Source organism: Heptranchias perlo, chromosome 10 (genome assembly GCF_035084215.1).
Source record: "Heptranchias perlo isolate sHepPer1 chromosome 10, sHepPer1.hap1, whole genome shotgun sequence".
NCBI lineage: Eukaryota > Metazoa > Chordata > Chondrichthyes > Hexanchiformes > Hexanchidae > Heptranchias > Heptranchias perlo.
The window spans coordinates 31,336,849-31,363,891 of NC_090334.1; the positions used below are offsets into that span (position 1 = coordinate 31,336,849).

Consider the following 27,043-nt stretch of genomic DNA (forward strand, 5'->3'; position numbering starts at 1 on the left):
ATATTGAATTAGATAAGTGGCCCTACACAATTTTAAATATAGTACCAATCCTGGGTCAAAGTAATAAAGTCCCAAGCAGTACATAACAAATTCAAGTGCTTTTACATTACAGGACAGCTGCCAATGACAGATGCCCATTCATCCTCTGTTAACTGCACTCCACAGCAACATAGAATGATAAAAATGTAGGTCTGCAAAGTTAACATTGAGTTCAGGCTGCCTGTCCCTGTAAAGAAAATAAAGGGACCTTGAATTTGTTCCGTATTTGTGCCCAGAGACACGTGTACCAGGAGCATAAACCAATTACGTGGTCTAAAAGATAGCAGAATTTTGGCTTAAGTACAATACGCCCAAATCTCCTCCGTCTTTTACAGCCGTCTATCGATCCCTCTGCTCCAACGCATCTCTGCCCATGAAACTCGCCCCGCCCCAAATTACAGAACCTCATATGCGAGTTTCCTGCAATTGCGCTTGCTCAGAGGCTCTCTTCAAATTTTTAGGTGCAGCAGGAAATAGTCATTTTTCTGGTGTTTCATTGCAATATTTTGAGGGTTTCTAAAAAATTTATAATCACGGAGACCTGTTCTGTATTTTCTGTTTCTTTCAATGCATTTTTATGGCATAAGTATAAGTCACATAAAAAATTGAAAAGCTTCCCCGATTGCAGGTTGTTAAACATACTGTGCCTAATGTGCATGAATGATGGTTGAACGAGTTGAAACTTTAATTTTCATACTTAAAAAGAAATATATGGTGTGAGTTTTACGCTTTCCTTAGGCCCCGATTGTTTAGGCCCATTTTTACATTTGGGAGTATTCTAATTAGATTGGCAGGGAATTCCGGCTAATCTTAAGATCAGGAGAATGGACACATTTTCAGCTCCAACTTCCGGGCTGCGCCCATGCAGGAAATTCAAGGCCATGGAGTTGGTCCCCAATTTGCACTTGAAAGCATGTTACAGAGTGGAGCCTAACAATGCTGCACAGAACAACACCCGACTGAAATGGTAAAAGGGTGATAGTGCCGCACACAGATTGCTCTCCCTGAAGAAGTGTAAAAATATCTTTATTTATATATTTGGAACTTCATGCACAATTGATGAAGCATCCAGGACAGAATATTTTCAGAGTATTTACATTTGTTGAATATAGCAGCCATTTAAACAAAAAAGCCAACACAGTAGAGAGCAATTATTCACATACCAGTAAACAAGCTATCAATTCACCTGTACTGTTTAACAGTTACGTTTATTAATTCTTACATCTTTACTTTACTAAAATGCTCAAACAGAAGCTTTTCTCTTAGGGAGGGGAGTGGGGAAATTAGAAGTCCCCCCGTATAACGAGAGGGTTAATATAATTTCAAATTATAAAATTATAATAACCTCAGATGTTTTTCTTAATCACCAGAAATTCTTGTAAGGTATGAGGCCCATTTGTATTCCTGTTATAAAGGCCTCGCCAACAGTGGGAATAAAATGATGGGATTCACCGTCCTTGGGCTACGGTTGTTATTTCTACAGCAATCAGTTGCAGAGAATAACACCTGAAGAAATTTGTATGCTGAGTAAGAATCGTCAACTGTGAAATGTATTGTATCATAATGTGGAATTTACTAAATGCTAGAAATTATACTGCAGCGTAAATCAACAGATGGTGATTTTTCTGTATCAGAAGCCCTTGCAGTCAAGCATCCCATTAAGCAGAGTAAGAAACTGGGATTCCAGTCTTATATACAACTTACTGCACATTGTATATGTGTGCCCACCTGTGTTTTCAGGAGACACTGGTACTGTATTGAACACGTATTATAATAATGTGTGGGTTTCTAAAGGACAACCTACCAGCAACATCTCATCTGGCGTAGTCGGTGATAGATCATTAGAGATGGACCGTGAAGTGCTCAATCCCGTCAGTGAAACATTGGAAAGGCGTCTCTTACGCACACCACTGCAGTTGTTGGGGATTTTGAACGCACATCTCTTGTGGTAATTGAGACCACATCCTGTAAATATTTAAATTAAAAGATGCGATCAGTAAGTAATAGAAGCAGACTCATTTTGATTTTGATTTTTTCAAAAACTGCAGTTCTTTCCTTCCTGTGGGAAAATGATCAGTAGCCATTGAAATTCCTGACAATCAACTCCTTAATGGAGTAACTGCCATTAGACCTGCCACAATCTTAGCTGTAGCTTAGTGGTAGGACTCTCGCCTCTGAGTCAGAAGGATTTGGGTTCAAGTCCAACTCCAGAGACTTGAGCACTAAATCTACGCTGACACTCCAGTGCAGTACTGTGGGAGTGCTGCACTGTCAGAAGTGCTGTCTTTTGGATGAGATATTAAACCGAGGCCTCATCTGGCCTCTCAGGTGGACACAAAAGATCCCCTGGCACTATTTCAAAGAAGAGCAGGGGAGTTCTCCCTGGTCTCCTGGCCAATATTTATCCCTCAACCAACATTACTAAAACAGATGATCTGGTCATTACCTCATTGCTGTTTACGGGGCCTTGCTGCAAATTGGCTGCTGCGTTTCCTACATTACAACACTGCAATAGTACTTAATTGGCTGTAAAGCACTTTGGGATGTCCTGAGGAGCTATATAAATGCCAGTCTTTCTTTAAGAAATAAATCGGACCTGGAACCCTGACAAAGATTGCATTTTACTTTTGTTAAGAGGTACAATAAGGCTCAGCACATAAGAATCACAGTGCTAAATTTTGATACTGATTGGAAAACTTACTGCTGAAATGTATTTTTCTGTAATTTGCAAATAATCATTTGTCATCTACTTGGGCAAATGAAACCCAATTTTAAGAAATTGCAGTAAAGTGGCATAAGATTCACAAATCCTTTACTCACCACATACGTTAACTGTCTATAATAGAGGAATAAAATATTCATGTCTGAGGAAACTAGTAATTATAACAAACACTGCATTACTTAATCACAAGATGTCAAATGTGCTAAAATTGCTTGATTTCTTTCAAATTCATCTTTAGTGTTTTGAAAAACAGATGACCAAATGTAGTCGATAGATTAAATGAATAAGGTCAGTCTGAGCCCACTACCACTCTGCCCTTTCACAATTCCCTATAATTTTCATGAACCCTAAAGCAATGTGAACGCCAAGATTAATCTAGCATTTTTTCACTAACTTCTCCTCACATACATTCATTAGTCTCCTAAAATTGAGCGAGTAGATTTAATTAAGGTTTGAAAGACTTGCAGTTATTCAAAGTCTTGGCCCAGAAATTGCTGCAATGGCGCATCTTGCGGCGAGCTAGGTTAATTGGACATTTTTACCTCACCCTTCAGATCGCACTATATTTGTGTTACTATTGCTGGAATGTCGATCCAATAACAGCGCAGTGATATCAAGGTCGCAACTGGGACCTTATGAACGTCATGCCCAATGATCTATCTCCTTAATCAATAAAAGAAAAGGATAGAGAAAGAAACAGAGTGAATGATGGGTAAGGAAATAGGGTGATTTAGAATGAAGTACAGAAAAAGAAATAAAGAGAAGGAAAGAAAGTGAGTGGATTAAGAGAAAGAGAAAAAAAGAGACAAAGGAAAAGTAAGAAAGACAATAAAAAGAACAAGCAGAAGAAGAGGATATTGTAACCCAGTTGTGTTTGGAAATTGTTGTATTAGTCTCTGAGAAGTTAACGAGTGAATGGCATAGTAGGTGTGTGAAATATACAAACATTCTTGACCTGTGAAATGGAGATCCAGTGGCCCCATCCATCATGATCAGGAACAGTGGATCACCCAGTGGATGCCCCATTGCACTGCTTTCATGGAAACATAGGAATTGCTGGGCGAAAAAAGACCAAGGTTCATCTAGTTCACCTTCTACCATCCTGGTCGTTACATGATACAATGATAATGGAGTTGTTGACTAATCATAGCAATCAATCTCTATCAATTAGTCTACAATAGAACCAGAAATGACCAGAGGAAAACCCCAGTGATGGACAGCTTTGGGAATCATAGGTCCAAAGTTACTTTTTTCCTTCCAAGCATGTTACACTTACCACATCATGTCACAAATTACTCATATACTGTATCCTAAAATTATTTTCTGAAAGAAATCTATCTAATTTGCAATTCTAAGTGTCGAAGCAGCTTCGCATCCAGAAAATTATTGCCTTCTGACACTAACAGAAGGTGGATGGCAAGACTGGCATAAAAATGCTGCCAAGATAGATAAAAAGTTTTAAAAAACCTCTAGGAACAATTCATTACCTGCTGGAGTGAGACTCCATGGCTTCATTGTTCCCTTTCGGGGCCTCCAAGATTGAGTATCATGTCAGGCCCATAATTCATATCATTAACAGGATCCTCATGACATGAATTACCAGCCCGAAATGGCTGCGGCGAGATTAATTCACATTAACGGCGTAAATCCAGCAATTTCATGACACACAATTAATTTCAATGGGGAGGCCAATGGCGAGGTTGCAATTTTTTCGGATTTATCGAGGCTAATGGTGGATCGGCGCAAATCGTCCAGCAATTTGAGGAGCTCACGACATATCTCTTTTTTGCCATAAATTGCTGGATTTTTTACGAACTTATAATGGTGAACGCTGTTAATTCGAACATTTTTTTCCCAGCATTTTCTGGCTCCTTGATTTGTATTGGCACAATTGAGTTTTGTGTCTCACTTTTCTTTACATTTAAAGACAATAATTCCATCTCACTGTTAATTATCCTGGTTTCAAAATGTTGCAGGTTTTACTGATGTCTTTTAAAGATAACCACTTTTACTCATCCACCTCGTCCTGATATATCTTTCTCTTTATTTACTGATTACAGCTTTTTATTATCACATACATTTATCTAAATCTATAGTTACCTAAACAGAAATAACAAAACAGCTGCTTATTTTACAATTATATATATCTTAGATAGAGAGATAACAAAGTGTATAATTCAGCAAATAAGGAGCTAAATTTCCACAATTAAGAATCATTTGGGATTATACTGTTAAGTATCTCTCTTCCTCCCCGCCATCTTTAATTTTCAGTCTCCATACTGCAGTAACTATGGTAACATTAGTAAGACTACACAAGCCAGAACTGTTAAAATTATTTATTTGACAGATTCTTAATAGCTAGAGAGAAAGAACTTGCAAACCAAACTGAGACATTCCAGTTAACTGAATGGCATTACGTTTGCCTTTGTTATTTGCTGTACAAATGTAGAAATTGTTAAGCCATTCAAAGACTGCAAACTCCAATAAATGTTCACATACTAGGCCCTTCAATACTGTGGAGTTTGATGTTGGCAAGCCTGTTTGCTCAATAACATCATCATGAGGTATTTCCAGTCTGTGCTGCCCTTTTCATCTGTTGTGACATATGAGAACTGCTGAAAAGATACTTTAATGGCAGAAAAAGCTCTGTTTATGCTTATATCCAGTGCCTGAGACCTCTGAGCCTGACAGTTCTTGGGGCAAAGCTAAGAAGTGCCTTAATTGTCTGTTGCGTTTCTTTGTACATTTTTCTAAACCATGTGCCCTAGAACAAGTGAGTGTTGGCAAAAGGCATCAGATAATTCTGGAGTCTCAATCTTCTTTTCACAGTAACTTCAGAGATTTTGCCAAACAGTTCTGCAAGCTGTTGGTCAAGATGGTTAGTTGCGACTTGGATGAACTAGCAATGTTCCCACCCACTCTGCCATGCCCATTGCTATCATCCTGTCTTCTCCTCCCCATACCCAAGGAATTAATTAATGTGGACGAGCACAAGACAACCATCAGTATTTCAGATAGTGGTGGCAAACTTGTTGAATAATTACTTTGTGCTGGTCTTCATAGTAAAGGAAGAGGATAATATACCTATCATTCCAGGAAAACTAATAGTGAATCAATGACTGGAACTCGCTAAAGTTAACATAAACAAGAAAACAGTATTAGTAAAAATAATGGCACTAAAGTTTGAGAAATCCCCAGGACCTGATGGTTTCCATCCCAGGGGTTTAAAGGGAGTAGGCGAGGAAATTGCAGATGCTTTAACCGTAATCTTTCAAAGTTCTCTCAATTCAGGAATTGTCCCTTTAGATTGGAAAATTACAAATGTAACTCTATTATTTAAGAAAGGTGACAGAGAGAAACCAGGAAGTTATAGACCTGTTAGTCTAACATCTGTTGTGGGGAAATTATTGGAATCTATAATTAAGAACAGTGTGACTGAGCACTTAGAAAAATTTGAGCTATTTAGAGAGAGAGCCAACATGGATTTGTAAAGGGTAAGTCACATCTAAAGAACCTAATTGAATTTTTTGAGGAAGTAACTAAAGTAATAGACAGGGGAATGTCTATGGATGTCGTTTAAATGGACTTCCAAAAGGCATTTGATAAGGTTCTAAATAAAGAGACTATTAGCTAAAATTAAAGCTTATGGAATTGAAGGCAAATTATTGACCTGGTTAGGAGATTGGTTAGCCGGTAAAAGACAGAGAGTAGGGGTAATAGGTATGTACTCGAATTGGAAGGATGTGACTCGTGGTGTCCCACAAGGATCTGTGCTGGAGCCTCAATTATTCACTAAATTTAGTAATGACTTAGATAACATAATAGAGGGCCATCTCTCCAAGTTTGCCAATGTCACAAAGATTGGTGGCAAAGTAAGAAGCATAGACTGGAGCATAAAATTACAAAGAGACATTGATAGATTAAGTGAGTGGGCAAAACTGTGGCAAATGGATTTCAACGCAGGGAAGTGTGAAGTCATCCATTTTGGACCAAAAAAGGACAGATCCGAGTATGTTTTAAATGGTGAAAAGCTAGGAACAGTGGAGGTCCAAAGAGATTTAGGGGTCCATGTACACAGATCTCTAAAATGTAGTGGTCAGGTACAAAAAATAATCAAAAAGGGTAATGGAATGTTAGCCTTTGTATCTAGAGGACATGAATAAAAGGGGAGGAAGTTTTGCTGCAGATATACAAAGCCCTAGTTAGAACACATCTGGAGTACCATGTACAGTTCTGGGCACCGCACCTTAGATAGGATATATTGGCCTTGGAAGGAGTGCAGCGCAGATTCACCAGAATGTTATCAGAGCTCCAAGGGTTAGATTATGAGGAGAAATTACATAAACTAGGCTTGTATTCCCTGGAATATAGAAGGCTATGGGTTGATTTTTTTGAGGTTTTAAGAATTTTGAAAGGTATTGATAGGGTGGATGGAAAGAAACTCTTTCCGCTGGTGGGGGAGTCTAGGACAAGGGTACACAACCTTAAAATCAGAACCAGGCCTTTCCGGGGAGATGTTAGGAAACACTTCTTCACGCAAAGGGTGGTAGAAGTGTGGAACTCTCTCCCACAAACAGCAGTAGATGCTAGCTCAATTAATTATTTTAAATCTGAGATCGATAGATTTTTGCTAGCCAAGGGTATTAACAGATATGGAGCCCAGGCGGGTAAATGAAGTTATGATATAGATCAGCCACGATCTCATTGAATGGCAGAAACGGCTCGAGGGCCAGCTCCTGTTCCTATAACACAGTTGCCAGTTCTACTGACGTTCTGCATTCCTAAGTGAATTCCAGCATTCGTTTGTCAGTGCCTTTATCTTGAGTTTGGCACAGGTGCCCTAGTGCCCATATATGTGTATGTTATACAAAACCCTGGTTAGACCGCACCTGGAGTACTGTGAGCAGTTCTGGGCACCGCACCTTCGGAAGGACATATTGGCCTTGGAGGGAGTGCAACGTAGGTTTACTAGAATCATACCCGGACTTCAAGGATTAAGTTACGAGGAGAGATTACACAAATTGGGGTTGTATTCTCCAGAGTTTCGAAGGTTAAGGGGTGATCTGATCGAAGTTTATAAGATATTAAGGGGATCAGATAGGGTGGATAGAGAGAAACTATTCCCGCTGGTTGGGGATTTTAGGAGTAGGGGGCACAGTCTAAAAATTAGAGCCAGACCTTTCAGGAGCGAGATTAGAAAACATTTCTACACACAAAGGGTGGTAGAAGTTTGGAACTCTCTTCCGCAAACAGCAATTGATGCTAGCTCAATTGCTAAATTTAAATGTGAGATAGATAGCTTTTTGGCAACCAAAGGTATTAAGGGATATGGGCCAAAGGCAGGTATATGGAGTTAGATCACAGATCAGCCATGATCTTATCAAATGGCAGAGCAGGCACGAGGGGCTGAATGGCCTACTCCTGTTCCTATGTTCCTAATTCCCAATACTGATTTGCAGAGTGACATCAGGGTGGTAATACACAGTGGAAGGGAAGGTACAGTCTTGAAGAAACAGATAGTCTGAAAACATTCCATGGCTTGTGTCAAAACTCAAGATGTAGACAGTAGAAACAAGTGATCAGAATATTTATAGTCAAAACTGCAATAATGGCTGAGAAATTGCTCCGAGCGGTGAACCAACAGTCCTCGCTGCTCCATGGATTTATACTAACCCACTAACTTATCACGGTCTTTACTGGGTGCACTTCCTCTAATAGGAAGTGGAGAAGAGCCCAGCATCAGCTCCAGCGAAGCTAGGACCCATGGGAGAAGTGAGAGGATCAATCTCTCCCCTCGATCAATCAGATTGCAGTACTTTTGACAAACTGTGAACATTTTCTCCAGGCTGGAACATAAAATACAGGAAGTGAAAGGTACAACACTAAAATCATTGTCAAAACAGTTCTAGACTGCGAAAAAGAGGGGGTGAGAAATAATCGAATTAAATAAAAGAGACAGAAGGAAAAAGTAAAAAAAAGCTTAAATTTTTTAATTTTTACATTTTTTTAATGACCATAAACTATTAAAATAAGGAGGAATGAGACACCACATTTTTAAAAGTTAATTTTCAATTGTTTGGCAGTCATTAAGACTTAGATTAGACCTGGTATTTTTAAGTGTACCTGTTTTGTGCCGATATTAGTTACTTTTCAGCTGGGCAGATTCCGCTGATTCCAGCCGGTGATATCCCTTTAATTCAAAGCTGTCTTATCGCCGGCGAACCAGGAGGAGCAAGTTCTGGATTTCTGCGTTTGACTGCGCATTTGAAAACGCCAGAACTTGCTCCTCGATTTCCCCACTAAAAACATTGAGCGCTGTTGAGCTCACCGTTTTTTAAGAAATTTCCAGCCTAATGTATTGAAACAAAAAAACGACCAATATCTTCCATGTACCAGATCAAAGAAACCTTAAATCACAATTGTGTCATTTCATTTTTCTATAAACTTTCTAGACATCTGTGGAATTTTGCTTATAATGTTATCAGAATAAGAGGACTTTTCCTAAAGACAACTTTGTAAAATGTGCAAGAGCAGTATCCAGAATTAATAAAGGTCCCATTCATTGTTTTCAAGTTACGATGTACTGCATTAATCAAATGGTATGAAGTATCAAAGTACTAGTGTGCAAATCTATTATTTAGGATTTGATATAAAAGAACAGAAAATATTTCATCTGTTAGAATCGGTGTTCAGTCAGCTGTGGGTACACAGTTGTCAACTTTCAGACACAAGCTCACATGCTTCTCCCCTCTGTGTTAAGAAATTGAAAAGTCTTAAAAATAATTTCTGTCTCCATCCCATTGGTTTTGATGGCACCTTGGGTTTAGACTGCACAAGGCATACTAGAGTTCCAATTTTGTCATGTCTAATTTTTGTAACTGAGATTTATTTTCAGTAATACAGTTATGGAAATTTCATGGGGTTTGTGTGAAAAATAAACTGCGGCTTTATGTCACATCTGATGCTGATTCATCACATATCAGATTCAAATCTCCAAGGTGTATGCTAGATCAAGATTTTTCCCTAAATTCAGAATTTGTTTACAATTATTAATCTTGTTGAGTCAATTCAATTTATCATAAGACAAAAATATTGCCATGTCAAGGTTACTGTATTACTGAGAGGCAACAGTGTATTTTCAATTTCCCACCAATTTCCTCAAATATTGTGCATTTAGCAGATTTGATTTCTTATTTACTATGGTTATGGGTAATTTAATACTCTGTTGAAAATCAATTGAGGGCAAATTACTTAGATAAAATGCAAAGTACATTTGTAGCATTTTTGCTTCAGTCAGATTCAGAAAGCAAGGGACATAGGCATGTCCAAGAATGGCAAAGAGCATCTTGGTCCATTTGACTGGCCTCAAAATTCAAAACAGAATGTAAATATACAGTTCACTACCTATATCCCTCAAATGATTTTCTCAACAATTGCCTGCCCAACTCCTTCCTAATATTGTCATTATTGATAATTTGCCTCTGAAAAATTTATGCTGGATATTATAGCAGATTTTTTTTTAAAAGCACAGAAAGAACAGCTTTCAGTTAAAATGGGGTGTCTGTTATAGGAAAGTCCACCCAGATACTTTCAGACAATTTGTTCAACAGCAAACAGCACTCATTACAGATATCCTAATTCCAGAGGTACTTAGACTCAGTGAGTGATTTACAAATTTATTTATTAAAAACCAGTTCAGGCTCCTCACATCCATTTCAAAGCAAAGTAGCAGCACTCCATCTCTTGGTGCATACGGTTAGTTCATGCTAGTACAAAAACACCTCGCGCTATCATTCAGCTTTCCAGCAATATACAGTTATAAATAATAAAATTGCCTTCCATTTTCATAAGCCTTTCCATAAAATTCATTTTTTAAATTTGATATAATAATCTCAAAGAAATGAATGTTGCAATAAAGATCATTAATCTTTATCTCAATTCAATTTATCATAAGACAACAATATTGCAATGTCAAGGTTACGGTATTGTTAAAAGGCAACAGGGAATTTTCTATATACATTTATTTTAATAAATTAACACATTTTATAACATTTGTATGAGGAATTATATTATAACAGGCTATCAGCAGTCTATGTATCTGTTCATCACCAAATGTGTCAAATGATTTGGAGATTTGCAAAATTCCCATTTCAGAAATAATCTACTGCAAATAAACCAATGATACTCAATCTGCATATGTGGTTACAAAAGGAAATGGTTAACTTGTCTGCACATGCTGCCCACTACAGGTAATTTAAACAAAAGTTCAGTCGCATAAAGATTTACACATACACTGCATCTTGTTAATTTCAGCAATCTTTACACTTTAGGCAGAGACACCACTTTGTGTGAATGTTTTTTTTAAACAGGTATAGTGAGCCTTGACAAAACAACCATCAACACTGCTATCCAATAAATGTTAGTTTATGTCCTTACTGCTTGAACAACACCACTTCTGGGTCACAGCACCTGCTCAGTCATTAATTTACAAAGCATTCTTGCCAGCAAAATGCTTTGACCTCTTTGGAATTCCCACCTTAACATTCGTTAAGAAAAATAATCATCTCTTGACCAGCCCATGTTTTATGTCGATGGAAATTGTTTCTGTAGGGTACTATACACTATGAAAAATTTACACTATTTACTTTATTTCATCCTAAATGCAGATTTTCAGTGAGTGGAGGTATGACTGTCTGTAGAAGTCATAAATCAGAAGCTCACAGCTATCTAAAAGAGGGTAGCCTCCAAAAAAAATTATGACATCAAAAACCTTCAGCGATGAATCCTACTTAGTTATTTTTGTGCTGTTAATATATCGGGGGTGTGGGAGGGGAGAATTCATGTAGCATTGATTATTTGCCACTAGGTGTTGCTGGTGTGCTTTCTGACGGTTGTACTATAAAGCATAACTTTCAACCTTTTAGCCAGTGTTGGACAAAGACCTTAGGAAATGTGGAGCAGAAATAAAAGGCACTTGTGTTTTTAACTATGGATAGCATTATTAGTCATTTTTGGACCTCTTTTTAAACAATAAAGGATCTCTGCATGTCATGTCATGGGCAGTTGAGTATAGATAATTGGATTCAAGGATGGCCACTAATCCAACTGCCTATGTTAAATTCTCTGATTCAATCACTGGGTGAATGTGAGAAAGGGGACAGGTTTCTTTGCAGAAGAGTTTCCTGACCAATACCTTAAAATGCATTGGTTCAATGAAGGGGTTGAATGTTATCATTCCCCTCAGGTCACCAGTTCCTTCTAAGGGGTTACTGAAGTTAACCGCAGTTTTAGTCAATCAAGTTTAAAAATGTGATCAAATGAAGCAATGGTCTTTGTTCTCTTAAAATAAACTGTCAGTATTTAGAAAGGCTGATCGAGACAACTAGTTGCAATTAAGTTGAACTTATCTAAACATCAGAAGAAAGCAATTGCTTATACCTTTGCAAAGATGTATTGCTTTGATAATGTACAGGTGAGTCAAATTTCAAACTTAACTTAACCAATAGCAAGCTACTGTTATTGTCAAAAGGAAGATTGAGAATTTGTTCTAAAATAAACTTGTATTAAAGTAAAGGTTTGAAAAATGTGATCTTAATATTTGATCTAATGTAGCTATTCTTTACATTCATTGTATTTGTTAAGAATCAGTTAGTAATTATCTTAAAAGAAATTTGGGGGCCAAAATTCCTCAGAGGTTCTGCTGGAATCTTATAGTAACTCCAGGAGACCAATAGAACCCTTTGGGAAAATGTGTAGATTTAGTAGCACCAGTTCTTTGCCATTTCCAGGAGTTTATGATTTGCTTTTTCCAGGTGTTTCCGATTTGCCTTTTAAGGGGCAGAAACTATTTTGCCTTTTAAAAAGCAAATGATACCAAGGATGTAGAGCCAGGGTGGGGAATCCCTGCTCTAGTAGCTCAGTCAGGACTTGGTGTATCTGTGGAGCATGTACACCCAGTGAGGTGAGACATACTGGCCTCCACACGGGCAGATGTGGGACCCACAATCGAGCAACCTGGACCCTGGCAGGAACCCATATTTTTTTAAATATGGGCTATTTCAAGTGCATCTGATATTTAAATTGAACTAAACAGTAAAAGTGAATTTCTGTCTCCAAACCTGTCTCTTGTGTTCCTTTCGGCTTAAGTTTGACTTATTCTGCTGACTATCTTCTTCTTTCTTTTAATGAAGAAACCATTTTGACCTCTTCTGAGGAAGAGGTAATCTGAGTGCCCTCCTTGCTGGTGTAGGTGGGAGGCCTGCTTGTATGCATTTACAACCAGATAGATCAGTGGATTCACATTTCCACATTTCAGGGTGTTGTGGTGACTGATGAGATAGCTCCTGGAGCACAGGAAATTTTAATTAGCTGATTTATCTGGCTGTAAAGGCAAGTAAGTGGGCTGCCAAATAAGTGAGCCCAATTTAACTGAGCCAAAGGCAATCAGCTCAGATTGCGTGCCAATATTAAATTTGGAAGAACAGTGCCTATGAATAAAGATGCATCATTACACCTAAGAAAGTAACTAAGGACGTCTCATTGGTGACAGGCAGTTAAGAGGACTCAGAATTTACAACCACTGTGGATCTGGTGACCTTTGGCATGAGCAAAAAAAAAATCTGGCCCTCACTGAAACCAGGGAACCATTTTGTTCTAATCTATGGAGTTTTAGAACAGGATTCAAATCAACTGTATAATATGTGTGGCTGCTCACTATCTGTATCATCATAAAAGAAAAGCATTAAAACTACTCTAAGAGCCTTTGACCTGTCACCTGATGTCTTCACGTGCTTATGTCAAAAATGGTTGTGATACCCTCTATTTATTGCTCAGTGTTGAACTTCCATGAACAACATTCCTACTGAAGAATGCAGACATCATTGTGAAAAATAATTAGATCCTTTTAGGTACAGTACTTCTGATTTTGGGAATAAAGAATCTCCATATGGGTCGATCAATTATCCAACTAGAAGGGACTTGTACCTTTAAGAAATTTCTGAGTTGAAAGCATAAGACCTTCTCCTTTGTGCACTATGAGAGAGTGCCACCAGGCAGCTACTTTCCTATAACCCATAAGGAGCTTCTCACCATCACAAGTCAAAGAGTAGAGAACTGTACTGTAATAACTAATTGCAATTTAAACCAGAGGAGATTTCCTGAAGTCTTGTTGTACCTAGTTAGAAGCACTGATGTAGTGACATTTGATAATGATAATTTTAAAGGTGCAATTCACTAATTGTAGACTGATCTGTGGGCCAGAATACTATAGAATGGTATTTTAGGTCTTAAACAGCATTCCCCATGTGAAGATGACACTTGTAAATATGGCCTATTTTCTCACTGCCCAGTGTGTCTGATTGCTCCCTGTGATACAGCATGTGTGTGACATACTATGGCCTCAGCCCAATAGCACTATCAACTGAGTCTTGAACCCCCCAGCACTGCTGCCTGAGTCCTGCCTATTGAAGTAGGGGTAGGTTTGCTTTAGATAAGCTATAATTTTGAGATGTTTCATCCACTTGAGGTATATCTAGCTCAGCTGAGCACATGGACTAACATTAAGTCTGAAACAGTGTGATAAAAATCTATTGGGCCAGATTTTGCTGTGAAAATAATGGTGAGATTAATGGCGCTAGCCGCTGTTTATGCGTAAATGGTACGACAACTGCAGGCAGGGGCAGATGCGCAGTTAATTGAGAATATCCAAAAGTTGCTTTCCAAGTTGCACCGCTCCGCCGTTAGCTTTGCGAAAACTGCATCTCGCAGTCTGCCTCACCGTTGAAATGCATTGAATGGCGTGAAGTTGCTGTATTTGCGCAGTAAATACGAACCAAACCTGCTACAGAAAGATAAGCCTTGTCATTTCAAGTCCAAGTACCTTTTAATGACATGATAAGAGTCAATTACTGCCAATCAACCTCACTGAAAATTAAGTACTTCAAGTGTGGAGTCTCATTCCTTCAGGAATTAATTGTTGTTGCAGATTTTAAACAAGTAAACTTTTTTATTTTAAATTTAAACATTTTTTAAAAACTTTTCCTTTCTATCTCTTTCTCTCTTAGTCCAATCTTTCTTTGCCTCTCTTTATTTCTCTTTCTGTACCTGATTTCACATTGAATTCACCCACGCTAATTTACACTTCCTTCTCGGACTTTGTGCTGTTTATTTCTCAATCCTTCAATCAGGTTAGTTAAGGAGATACATAATTGCTTGCCCTGTTCACTCAGATCCCAGATGCCCTGTTTCCCTCACTGCGCCGTAATCAGCTTGCACTTTCAGCAACTTGCCATGCAAAAATTTTTAAAACCTAAGCGAGCAAAGGCATGTCTAACTAACAGCAGACTCCGTTAGATACCCTGCTACAGCAAAATCTGGCCCATTACTTTTATCTGTCTACCTTTGGCTTGGAGGTTGTCTCATTATTTACAGACCCACATGCAGACTAGGTCAAAGGGGGAGGGGCGGTCTCGCAATGGGGGACAAAAGTTCTGAAAACCTTTAGAAAGGCTCATAACATATATCAATCTTTCAGCAACCTTTGCCAAGGCTGAAAGAGCATTGGGTTAAGAAGTTACAGGAAAAGTGAAGACTTGAGTCCACTGTTGACTAGTTTTATCATTTACTGTGTTAGCCCTACTGTGCATATTAGCAAGCTGTGCAACTGGCTGTGCTAACCTGGACCCTGTGAAGACATTTTTCCAGATCCGTTGGTACAACAATGCCTGCAAATATGAATGGTAGCATCTTGGAGGGTGTCGAAAATCAGGCTTCATTGATGATCACCCTGGCATGTTTTCTTTCATGTAATACCATGTGATTGGTGTGATTCTGGAGAACCATCCAGCATAATAGTTAGTCAGGCCTTCACACTTAACTACGCCATCATGCCTACTACCACAACCTATATTGAAAGTTAGAACCTCCACTGCACTAATTGTCCACCAAAGTGAGGCCTGGTCACCTCTGTCAACAGATATATGTATCGATGAGTGGGCACAGCGCACTTCTCATGCATTTCAATGTGGCTGCCATCCCTTCGGGCATTTTCCTCTTTCACCTAGCGCCTCACATCAGAGGATTCCCATTGGGAACCCATTGATGGTTACAATGGTTAAGTAAATAATTGGCCACAAATGTTCACGTGAATCTATGTGCCAGAAGAAAACAAGCAGATAAAACAGGCCTGAAATGGCCTCAGTACAGCTAAAAGTTAGCTTTTCTGTGGCCCTTCATATTTATTTACCTGCAGTGCCCGGAGTCTGGTAACACTGGATACCCAATTTCAATGGGTGTTTGATTTAAAGGCATAATTGGATATGGCGTTAAACTCTCCTGTAACCCCATTACCCCCAGATCCCTTTATATTCCTCCTTTTTAAGTACTTATCCCATTCCCTTTTAAATGATGTTCCAGTGTCCTCAATAGTCACTTGTGGTGAAGCATCCTATGATACAATAGCTATCAGTTCAAAAACCTTCCTTCTCACTTGCCCCTTGGTTCTTCTAGTGAGAATTCTTGGTCTCCATCCTCTTGTTCCCCATTTGCCCACCAGTGGAAACAATCTTTTACTATTTACTCACAGTAAAGTTCACAGGTTTTAATCACCCCTTTACTGGCTGCTCCTTTCAGCGTGGCTCCCACTCACCACGTTGCTGCTGCTGCTTGGGGCTCTGCGGGAAATGCTAGGACCACACCCACCCTGTTACCCAGTCACCCTCTCTGCCCCCCGCCCAAGCCCCAATCCCCGTGCACAAGCCCCAAACCCCCTGAACTCCCAGTCTCCAGTATCCCTCTCTTCCCCACTCCCCTGGACCCCATGCCCTGGTCCCCCTCCAAGAGAGAGTGTCCGTTGGGAGCAGCGATGCAGTAACAGCACGGCAAAATGGACAAGCTAGATAGACCAGCAAGTCTATTCCTGTCCTATTTTATATGTTCATGTTCCAAAGTTTATAGAATTTTATGGTTCAAAGACAAACAAGAGCTGAAACATCTGCATAATCAGTGCAGTCTGTCATGTTTGAGGTGTAACTCTGTTTTCTCTCTCTCACATACACAAATACAGCCTCACTGTTTTAAAGAAGCATTCAATAAGAACTACCTGAATAAAGCTATTGAAACCTGTCCACTACTTAAAAAAAAATGTTGAAAAATAATCACATACTATTATTAGAGCCAGAAGAGAAGCATTGGCCCCAATATTTACGGGGAGACGGGGAGGGAGCGGGGGCGCATGTTTGTGGGGGGCAAGGGGTGGGGGGAACCCAGAAATGCCAGGAACACGGAGGTCCTGCAAATTTTCCAAAAATTACTGAGTGATCCAATTGATTCATCAATAATGTGCGATGAAGAAGTGTTGATCTAGGCTTTTTTCATTATAAATGTTTACATAGAGTTTTTCTTTTTGACATGTTGATATACTGGTGTTCCATTATAAAAGCATGACACAGCAAGTAAGGATAATGTTTATATGAAATGCATGCACATGCAAGACTTTGAATAACACATAGATATTCACATTTTCATTAGATAATGCAAAAATTTTAATTGTTTTTTTAAAGAAAAGTAGTAAGTGTGCTTGTACTTCAAAATGTTGTCCTTCTTTTGTATAAGTAACTCACAGGTTTGAAATGAGTTCATAACTCAGTTTTAGTTTTTGGAGTTTCTGGTATTCGCAGCTTTCCTCAGGTTCCCACAAAGAGAAACCTGGCTTTATAAGTAAGATAAAAGTTTTAATTCATACCAATTGATTTCTTGTAATGTTGCTCAATGATTTATGTGGACTGGGCTCTGATCTCTCCCCATTGCTATTGTTGGGTGGTGTTAAGTTTATGGTGATCAGAAGTGGAGTTGTTGCTTTCTTCCAGGTTACTACCTCTGCCTCCAAAATATTTTTCTCCCTCTGAGCTCATTCCATGGCGCTTTGCTAATGTTGTTTTATTTCAGAATTCCTTCTCTCCACTCCACAGCTGGATTAACACTTGATTTGCTGTAGCAACCACAAATTTTATGTTAAAAATCTAACTGAGCAGGGAATTCAGCTGGAGCTACGATACACATCAATCAGAAATGATTCTGGATTTAATTCATCCTTAGTTACACGTCTCTGGTTTGATTCTCAGTTCTGATAGTTTGAAGGTCAAAGTTCTGGGGTGTGATTGGTGAAGGGAAAGTGTTCTCTGTTATTGTGATCTGAATTGTTGATGGGACTCTGCAGCACTACCTCATGGGCTCGATTTTCGCACCCGCGATCGGGTGCGTTCGTGGCGGGGGGGGGTGGGGAGCTGCGAAAATCGGGGATTCCCGGAGCGGGTGCGGAGCCCGGCTCCAACACGCCAACTTCCGGGTTTCCCACTGATGCGCTCACATGCGCGCGCAGCCCCCGCATGTGGGACTCCCGCCGGCAATTAAAGCCGGCAGGGTGCCACTTAAAGTAATTGAACAGGTACTTCAGGTCGTTTACAGACCTGATTGACCTGTTATTTTAGCAGGGATGGGATTTTGCAACTGACTGTGACTGTTTCCCGTACTGGGGGAAACACTCCCAGTTCAAATGGACGTGTTGCAGCCATCAGCCTGTGGCAGCTGCAAAAGTCCATTTGACAGGTGGAGGGGGGGGGGGGTGCGGTGTGGAGACCGTCACTCATTGCCGGAGGCCACTCTGTCACTTTGGACAAAGTTTGGCCTCCACCACCCTCCTCCTAACAATACAATTCACCAACTTGCACACTTACCCCGGTGTCCAGACACATTTACCTACCTTGCGGACCACCTCAGACGTACATCTTCCGGATGGGGGCTGCCGTAGCTGCAGTCATGACCTCCTCGGAGGGCGAACAGCATCAACAGCCTCGCCGGCCATGCCGTCCACCTCTGACATGTGGAGCTCCACAACACAGTGCTGTGACACAACCACCTGCACAGCAGGAGGGAGGGCAACCGCAGAGAGAGATGCGTCGCAGAGGGCACTACCCTCGCCACAGGGTCCACAGACCGAGGCTCAGCTTCCTGGCCTCTCTGAGCAGCAGTGCACACGGAGGCTCAGAGTCACTCGACATGTAGTCGTGGACATCTGCAGCCTCCTTCATGCCGAGCTGCTCCCAGCTGGCCCGAGCACCATCTTCTTACCTGTCGCTGTCAAAGTCGTCGCTGTCAAAGTCACCACTGCCCTCAACAACTTCTCCTCCACATCCTTCCAGGGTGCCACCGGGGACATCGCCAACGTCTCTCAGTCATCTGCACAAAAGAGCCCTGAAAATACACCTACACCCACTCTGCAGTGATACAATGGGTGGCATCAGTTGTGGGTCTTCATTGTGATCCTCAGGAAAGGGCATTATTGCACAAACCAGACAAGATTCGCGAAGACGTGGCAGTAGTGGTGCCAACATAATATGTAATGAGAGTTGCTCAGAAATTAAATATAAGTAAAAACCATGACAAACCCTCAAACACCCTTGTGCATCCCCTTCATGCTCATGACACGTTTGCCTTACGCATCCTACTGCACATATGTGATGCATGCCCTGTGGCTGCAGCGCAGGTAGTGGCAGGTTGAGTGAGGCTGACCGTGAAAGATATGCATGGGAGGGTGAGTATGAGATTGAGCCATGAGATTGTATGAGGATTGGGTTGAGTGGTAGTGGCGGGATGAGTACTGGTGAGGTGAGTAAGTGCAGGTAAGATGAGGATGAGGTTTGAGTGGGTGTGAGGGGTGATGTGACAGAGTAGTGTTGGCAGTGCAGAAGGAGATGTGGGGTGGGGGCGGTGATGTGGCAGACAGAGTGTAGGGGAATGAGTAAGTGTACTCACTTTGGCTGACCTACTTAGGTCATTGCAGCGCCTCCTGCACTGTATGCAGGTGGGCGATATGTTGATGGTGCAGGTGACCTCCTCTGCCACCTCGAGCCAGGCCTTCTTGGTGGCAGAGGCAGGCCGCTTCCTCTCGCCCGCCAGGGGGAAGATCTCTGTCCTCCCCCTCCTCCTCACCCCATCCAATAAGAGCTGGAGTGAGGCATCATTAAACCTGGGAGCAGCCTTCCCCCTGGGCTGCTCCAGGCTGTAATTTTTCCTATTTCTTGCAGCATCTGTCAGTGGAGGACTGCCCCTTTAAATAGAGCTCCTCCAGCTGACAGACCTTTCTGCGCATGCGCAGTCCGCCCGCCGCGCAGCTTAGCAGCGGGGAACCTGGAAAAACAGGTAAGTGGATCCAATCAGCCTGCGATTGCGTGCGGAGCAGACTGATTTCACCGGGCGCGTTACCCACACGCCCAATCTACCCCCCGCCGCAAACCTGCCGCCATGGTAATATCTGGCCCCATATGTTCATATTACTTTTAATATAATTATATTTAATTATATTAAACAATTTACGCCTTACACGCACTTTTGTCTACAAATCCCATTTTCTGTTTTGAAGACTTTTAGTCATACTTTGTGTCAACTTTTCTCATTGTAAATTCCTGTGCACACATTTCCCATTTAATTTTTCTATGTCAACTTTTACCATCACTCGGAACCAATTGAATCTCTCAAAATGCTTTTTCAAAAAAATTTCATCTGTCATTTTTTTCTCAGCAACAATATTTTAGTATTCAAAATAAGGTTTCAAACAAAATTTTAAAAAATACATATTTCAAAATAACATGATTAAATTTATCAGTTGAATTGTTTTTGTGTCTTCTATTACCTTCATTAATTTTTTTTCCCTAAAGACCTCAGCCTCTCCCAAGTGCCTGGGCTGAGATTTCATATTTTTGTCCAGAGTGGTGGTTCTGTTACTTGAAGACAGGCCCTGCAGTCTGAGCATGTGCAGTGTGCATAATTTCCCAGAATGCATCAGTAGTATTTAAGCTGGACAAATGATAAGACGATTCTCTCTCGGTTTCCACCAAAATCTATTTGGTTGTTTTTCAAAATTACTTGAAGAGAAACTAGAAGACAAATTTCAAAAGTTTTATTCAGGTAACATTTATCTTGACGTTTTAAGGAGAGAAAGAAAAAAACCGTGAAGGATTGTACTAATTACATACCTGTTGCAGCTTTAGTTGGTGTTTGAATCCTACTTTATGGACTTCAGAAAATGTATTAAGCTGAGAGAGAGATAAAAGAAACCCAAGAGTGTCTTTTCTCATTATAACTGGAATTCTTCTTAGAAAAACAAATCAGTTGAATTTTGATAAAAATGAAAAACCTCTAATTATCATTTGATTAGCACTTGTACTTCGTTGATCGTTAAAAATTTACACACTCTAATTGCTGACACCCGAGAAACACAAAGCGACAGATAGAGACACAGAGAAAGAGTGGCAAATCAAGAAATAGACAGACACAAAGAAGCAATTTTAAGAACCTATTACAAATACCAAATTTAACGTTTGCGGAGATCATTTAAAACGTTACAAACCAGTGCTGCCAAACTGAGGATGCCTCTGCCCGACAGTGCCCTCCGCTCACTGTCGACAGACACTAGGGGGTCGATTTTGCAATGGTAGCGGGTTGGCAGCAGGGGGGTGAAGGTGCACGTGGCAAACCCGCATGAACAAAACTTAGCGTTTCCGACGCGATCGCAATGTTGATTGCTGATGATTAACGTCCTCTCCGGGTTTCGCACCCGCAACTTGCCTGATTGACAGGCTGGCTGCCGTCAGGAGCAGCAACGCGAGGGGGAGGGGGCGAGAAAGAAAGAGAGTGAGACGTCATCTGACGCTGGACTGGAAGACCGGGGAGGAGAGAGGGGATGATCGGGGGGGCGGGGGGTGGGGGGGGAAGAGAGGGGATGATCGGGGGGGGGGGAGGGAGGGGGATGATCGGTGGGGAGAGAAGGGAAGATCGGGGATGAAGAGGGGGAAGTCGGGGGGCAGGAGAGTGGACGATCGGGGGGGTGAAGAGGGGAAGATCGGGGGGGTTAAGAGGGGGACATCGGGAGGACATTGGGGGGGGTGAAGAGGAGGAGATCGGAGAGGGAGACATCGGACATCGGAGCAGGGTGCAAAGGTAGGTTCATTTTGTGTTTTAACTTCCTTCTATAGTGCTTTATGTAATTTATTTAGTTTCTTTTTCCCTGATCCGACCCTGAAGCGGTGGGCAAGCCACCCAGATAAGTTAAAAAATCGTTATAATCACTTAATCTGTCACAGGTAAAGTGCCTTAAGTACCATGAGGTACATTTGACTCTTTAACTGACTTCTGGGGCTCAATGTTACCAGGGCTGCGGGTTCGCGGCGGGGGGGCTATTGGGCGCGTGGGAAACGCGCCCAGCGAAATCAGTCTGCCCCCTGCGTGATCGCAGTCTAATTGGATCCACTTACCTGGTCTTCCGGGTTCCCCACTGCTGATCTGCGCGTCAGGCGGGCTGTGCATGCGCAGTAAGATCTGTCAGCTGGAGGAGCTCTATTTAAAGGGGCAGTCCTCCACTGACAGAGGCTGCAACAAATAGGAAAAATTACAGCATGGAGCAGCCCAGGGGGAAGGCTGCTCCCAGTTTAATGATGCCTCACTCTAGGTATCATTAGATGGGGTGAAGAGGAGGGGGAGGACAGAGATCTTCCCCCCGGCGGGCAGGAGGAAGTGGCCTGCCTCTGCCACCAGGAAGGCCTGGCTCGAGGTGGCAGAGGAGGTCACCTGCACCATCAACATATCGCTCACCTGCATACAGTGCAGGAGGTGCTGCAATGACCAAAGTAGGTCAGCCAAAGTGAGTACACTTACTCATTCCCCGACACTCCGTCTGCCACATCACCGCCCCCACCCCACATCTCCTTCTGCACTGCCAACACTACTCTGTCACATCACCCCTCACACCCACTCAAACCTCATCCTCATCTTACCTGCACTTACTCACCTCACCAGTACTCATCCCGCCACTACCACTCAACCCAATCCTCATACAATCTCATGGCTCAATCTCATACTCACCCTCTCATGCATCTCTTTCACGGCCAGCCTCACTCAACCTGCCACTACCTGTGCTGCAGCCACAGGGCATGCATCACATACGTGCAGTAGGAAGCGTAAGGCAAATGTGTCATGAGCATGAAGGGGATGCACAAGGTGTTTGAGGGTTTGTCATGGTTTTTACTTAGATTTAATTTCTGACCAACTCACATCACATATTATATTGGCACCACTACTGCCACGTCTTTGCGAATCTTGTCTGGTTTGTGCAATAATGCCCTTTCCTGAGGATCACAATGAAGACCCACAACTGATGCCACCCATTGTGTCACTGCAGAGTGGGTGTAGGTGTATTTTCAGGGCTCTTTTGTGCAGACGACTGAGAGACGTTGGCGATGTCCCCGGTGGCACCCTGGAAGGATGCGGAGGAGAAGTTGTTGAGGGCAGTGATGACTTTGACAGTGACAGGTTAGAAGATGGTGCTCGGGCCAACCGGGAGCAGCTCGGCATGAAGGAGGCTGCAGATGTCCACGACTACATGTCGAGTGACTCTGAGTCTCCATGTGCACTGCTGCTCAGAGGGGTCCAGGTTGCTGAGCCTCGGTCTGTGGACCCTGTGGCGAGGGTACTGCCCTCTGCGACGCATCTCTCTCTGCCGTTGCCCTCCCTCCTGCTGTGCAGGTGGATGTGTCACAGCACTGTGTTGTGGAGCTCCACGTGACAGAGGTGGATGGCGTGGCCGGCGAGGCTGGTGATGCTGTTCGTCCTCCTCCGAGGTCATGACTGCAGCTACGGCAGCCCCCATCCAGAAGATGTACATCTGAGGGGATCCGCAAAGTAGGTACATGTCTCTGGACCCCAGGGTAAGTGTGCAAGTTGGTGAATTTTCTTGTCAGGAGGAGGGTGGTGGAGGCCAAACTTTGTCCCAAGTGACAGAGTGGCCTCCTGCAATGAGTAAGGGTCTCCCCCCCCGCCCACCTGTCAAATGGACCTTTGCAGCTGCCACAGGCTGACAGCTGCAACACGTCCATTTCAACTAGGAATGTTTCCCCCAGTATGGGAAACAGTCCCAGTTGTCTCTAAAATCCCACCCCTCCTCACATATTCACTTAATCAGGTCTGTTAATGACCTGAAAAAGCTAGATAAATATTGTTAAGTGGCACCCCGCCGGCTTTAATTGCCTGTGAGAGTCCCACATGCGCGCACGTCGGCGCCTCTGTGGGGAACCCAGAAGTGGGCGGGTTGGAGCCGGGCTCCGAACCCGCTCCAGGATTCCCCGATTTTCGGAGCCCCCCCCGCCAGGAACGCACCCGCTAGCGGGTGCTAAAATGAAGCCCCTGGTTTTGGGCCATCCACGCGCACATAGGTGAGTCCCTGGGAAACTCGGAAGTCGGCAGGTTCGAGCCGGCCTCCCAACCCAAACGGGATTTCCTCAATTTTCGGAGCCCCCGCCCCCAACACACCCACAATTGCCCTCTAAAATCGAGCCCCAGGGATCCATCAGTGGGCCAAGCCTCCATTCCTTCCCCTTCCAACAAACATCTGGTTCCCACTCCACAATGATGCCAAAGCAAAGCGTCCTCCCCTGCTGCCAGACACCAGGGCCCCTCACTCCAATAGCACCAAAGCCCATAACCAGTCCCCAGTGCTACCAAAGTCAAAAACTATCCCCGGTGCTACTAAAACCTAGAATTAACCCTACTGCAGCTAAGCCCTGCATCCCTTGCCATTACTGTTAAATGTCAGATATCTAATCTCCAACTGGTACATCTTGCTGTGTATTCTCATCATTAAAATTGGTTGGGGAGAAAATTTAAATACAAAGCTAAAGGAATATAAGGCCACTCATTTATGGTGTTCACAGAATAATGGTCAGTCATGGAATTCAATCCAGTGTACCAGTAAATCGCAGAATACCATTAATAAAAATGAAACTTGTCTTATTCAGTCACAGTAAATCAGCGGTCTTCACGTTAACTGATGCATGGCACAAACACCTCTGTCCGACTCACTGTGAATAATACCAGAGGAAATCTGGTAATATTTGAGAAGATTCAAGGCCATCATACCTGAGATTGAATTGTTGAATGTCGATGTCATTTTCAGTAGGATTATTCAGTACTATTAAATGGCTGTTGTGGCCACCATAAAAAACTGCTCTGCACTCCCGATGAGACCCAGCACTTTAGGTCAAGAAGAAATCAAAATACTCAGCTGTACATTGAATGAAGCGAGAGGGATTGGTATCCCTTTCATTTCTGCACATTGCCAGTCAATTGACAAAAGTATCAGCTGAACACAGCTATCTACATGCCTTGTACTAATATAAGAATATGAGAAAATACAATATTGATTTGTACATGCTAAATATTTAGCACAAAAGACCCACTTTTCATTAATTATTCCTGTCTCTTTAATTTTAAAAAGTCTAAAGTAGGTAATTAAAATTAACAGTGATTTAAATTCTGTACTTGATCCAAAAAATATATGGAGCAATTTTCCTTAATTTGCACCAGGGGAACACTTATTTTCTCAGTCGAAGACCCATGAGGCTGAGTCTCCATCCTCTTTATGCTGCACTGGGACTTCCAGCGGCTCCTCTGAGGGGACAGAATGTTTGCGCCTGCAAGAGCTGTAAGGATGGCAAGAATATGGAAATGAAACAGAAGAGACATTATCATTTCTCCCACCTCAGTTAACTGGGTCTCTGCTTGGCAAAGGCCCAAACGCAGGTGCACCCACTGATAATGGACCTTACTCCTTGCATCCAGCCCTCTCAGATCATAGGACTGCACTGTTGGAGGTGCTGTCCTTTGGATGAGACATTAAACTGAGCTCTAGGTGCCTACTTCTGTGGTTCAGGTGGACATTAAAGATCCAATAGCAGTATGTGAAGAAGAGCACAGAGTTCTCCTGGTGTCCTGGCCAGTATTCTGCCCTCAACCGACACCACCAAAAACAAATTAACTGGTCATTCATCTCATTGATTGTCGGACATTGCTGTGTGTAAAATGACTGCTGCATATGGTTACTTAACAGCAACTTCATTTCAAAGCAATTCATTGTATGTGAAACACTTTGGGACATCTTGACGTACGTGATAAGGAGCTATGTAAGTGCATCTTCTTTCTTTATCCACTCCCAATTTAATTTTTTTCTAAAAAGAGTTGCTTCATAGCTTCCTTTTTATACATTGGGCTTTTATTTCTCTTTTCTGTCTTCTTAACCATTTTCTCTCTTTCTATCTTGACATACTTTTTAGTTTCAGTCTCTCATGTTTTTCCCACCCCTCTATTTCTTTTAATTATACTTTTACGTGTCTTGATTCTTCCACCAGTGTATGTCTCTCCAGCAATTTACTGAAAGAATAATTCTTTACCATTGCTATTAGGTACTGAAGGCTGCTGAGTACAAGGAACCTAGATGAGGTTGATTTAACAGAAATGTTGCACCAGGCTGCTTTACCATCGGGCAGGAAAATGGCCAGAGCATGGCAGGGTTTGCTGTTATAAGTAGCGAAAACTCTGCCTTTATTTTATTTGTTTTTATGAAGATATACCAACATCCATTTTCTTTCAATATATGTGTGTGCATGTACATATGCACATGTGTGTGCAGGATAACAGATGCCTTTACATTAACTCATGAGTATAAGCAGAACTCCTGAGATTTCGATAATGCCTTATACTCAGTGCCAACTATTTGTAATTTATCATTATTTTCTGAAAATTTGTTTGTAACATTTCTTACTGCTTTGTGACAAGGGCGCTGAGTACAATTGAGGCAATATGATGTGGGTGAAAGTACAATGAACAAAGGACCTGAAATTTTATCATGTGCCTGGAGCTTTACTTTTAACAGCTTTCGAGGGCAGCGGGTTACTGGAAAAATATACGATACAGGCTACATATCATTTCTGTTTTGTCTGGCATTGGTTGTCTTAACAAAGTACAGCTTACCTTCACATTTGAGTCCCTGCCGCACTAATCCCCACAGCATCTCCCCACAGTGATCACAGAATGCAGGAGCTCTGTAGGAATGGACAAACAAGGTGTGTGGTCGAATCTGGAAATCTTCAAATGTGGCAGCAGCTGCATATTACAAACAGAAGAAGAATTTAGGAGCCGCGCAAAGTGAACTGCAATTGTATACAATACATTAGTTTGTCAACAGAGTTTGCTTTCCACATGCTTCATAACTGTTTTCTATATCCAATGTAGTGGAGTGTGAAGTCAAGAAATGAAAAAGTACAGGCATTTTTCTAAATTAACCAACATAGTTTTAATTATTGAATCACATGTTGAAAAATTGGAGTGTTATAACAGTAGACGTCATTTGGGTCACTGCCTCGGTTGAAATAGGAGGCAAAGGAATTTCATACAAATTCT

The 27,043-nt window shown here is 41.8% G+C and overlaps 1 protein-coding gene across 2 annotated transcripts in view; it reads right to left on the minus strand.

The window, feature by feature from the left end:
* The window catches only part of prkd1 (protein kinase D1), a 249,547-nt gene that overhangs the window by 58,076 nt on the left and 164,428 nt on the right, over window positions 1-27,043 (minus strand). For both annotated transcript variants that reach the window (XM_067991386.1, XM_067991385.1), the window contains exons 3-4: window positions 26,615-26,746; window positions 1,844-2,004 (exon numbers count right to left, since the gene is read on the minus strand). In XM_067991386.1, coding sequence (XP_067847487.1) covers window positions 1,844-2,004; window positions 26,615-26,746 — 293 coding nt within the window. The remainder of the gene's footprint in view (window positions 1-1,843; window positions 2,005-26,614; window positions 26,747-27,043) is intronic.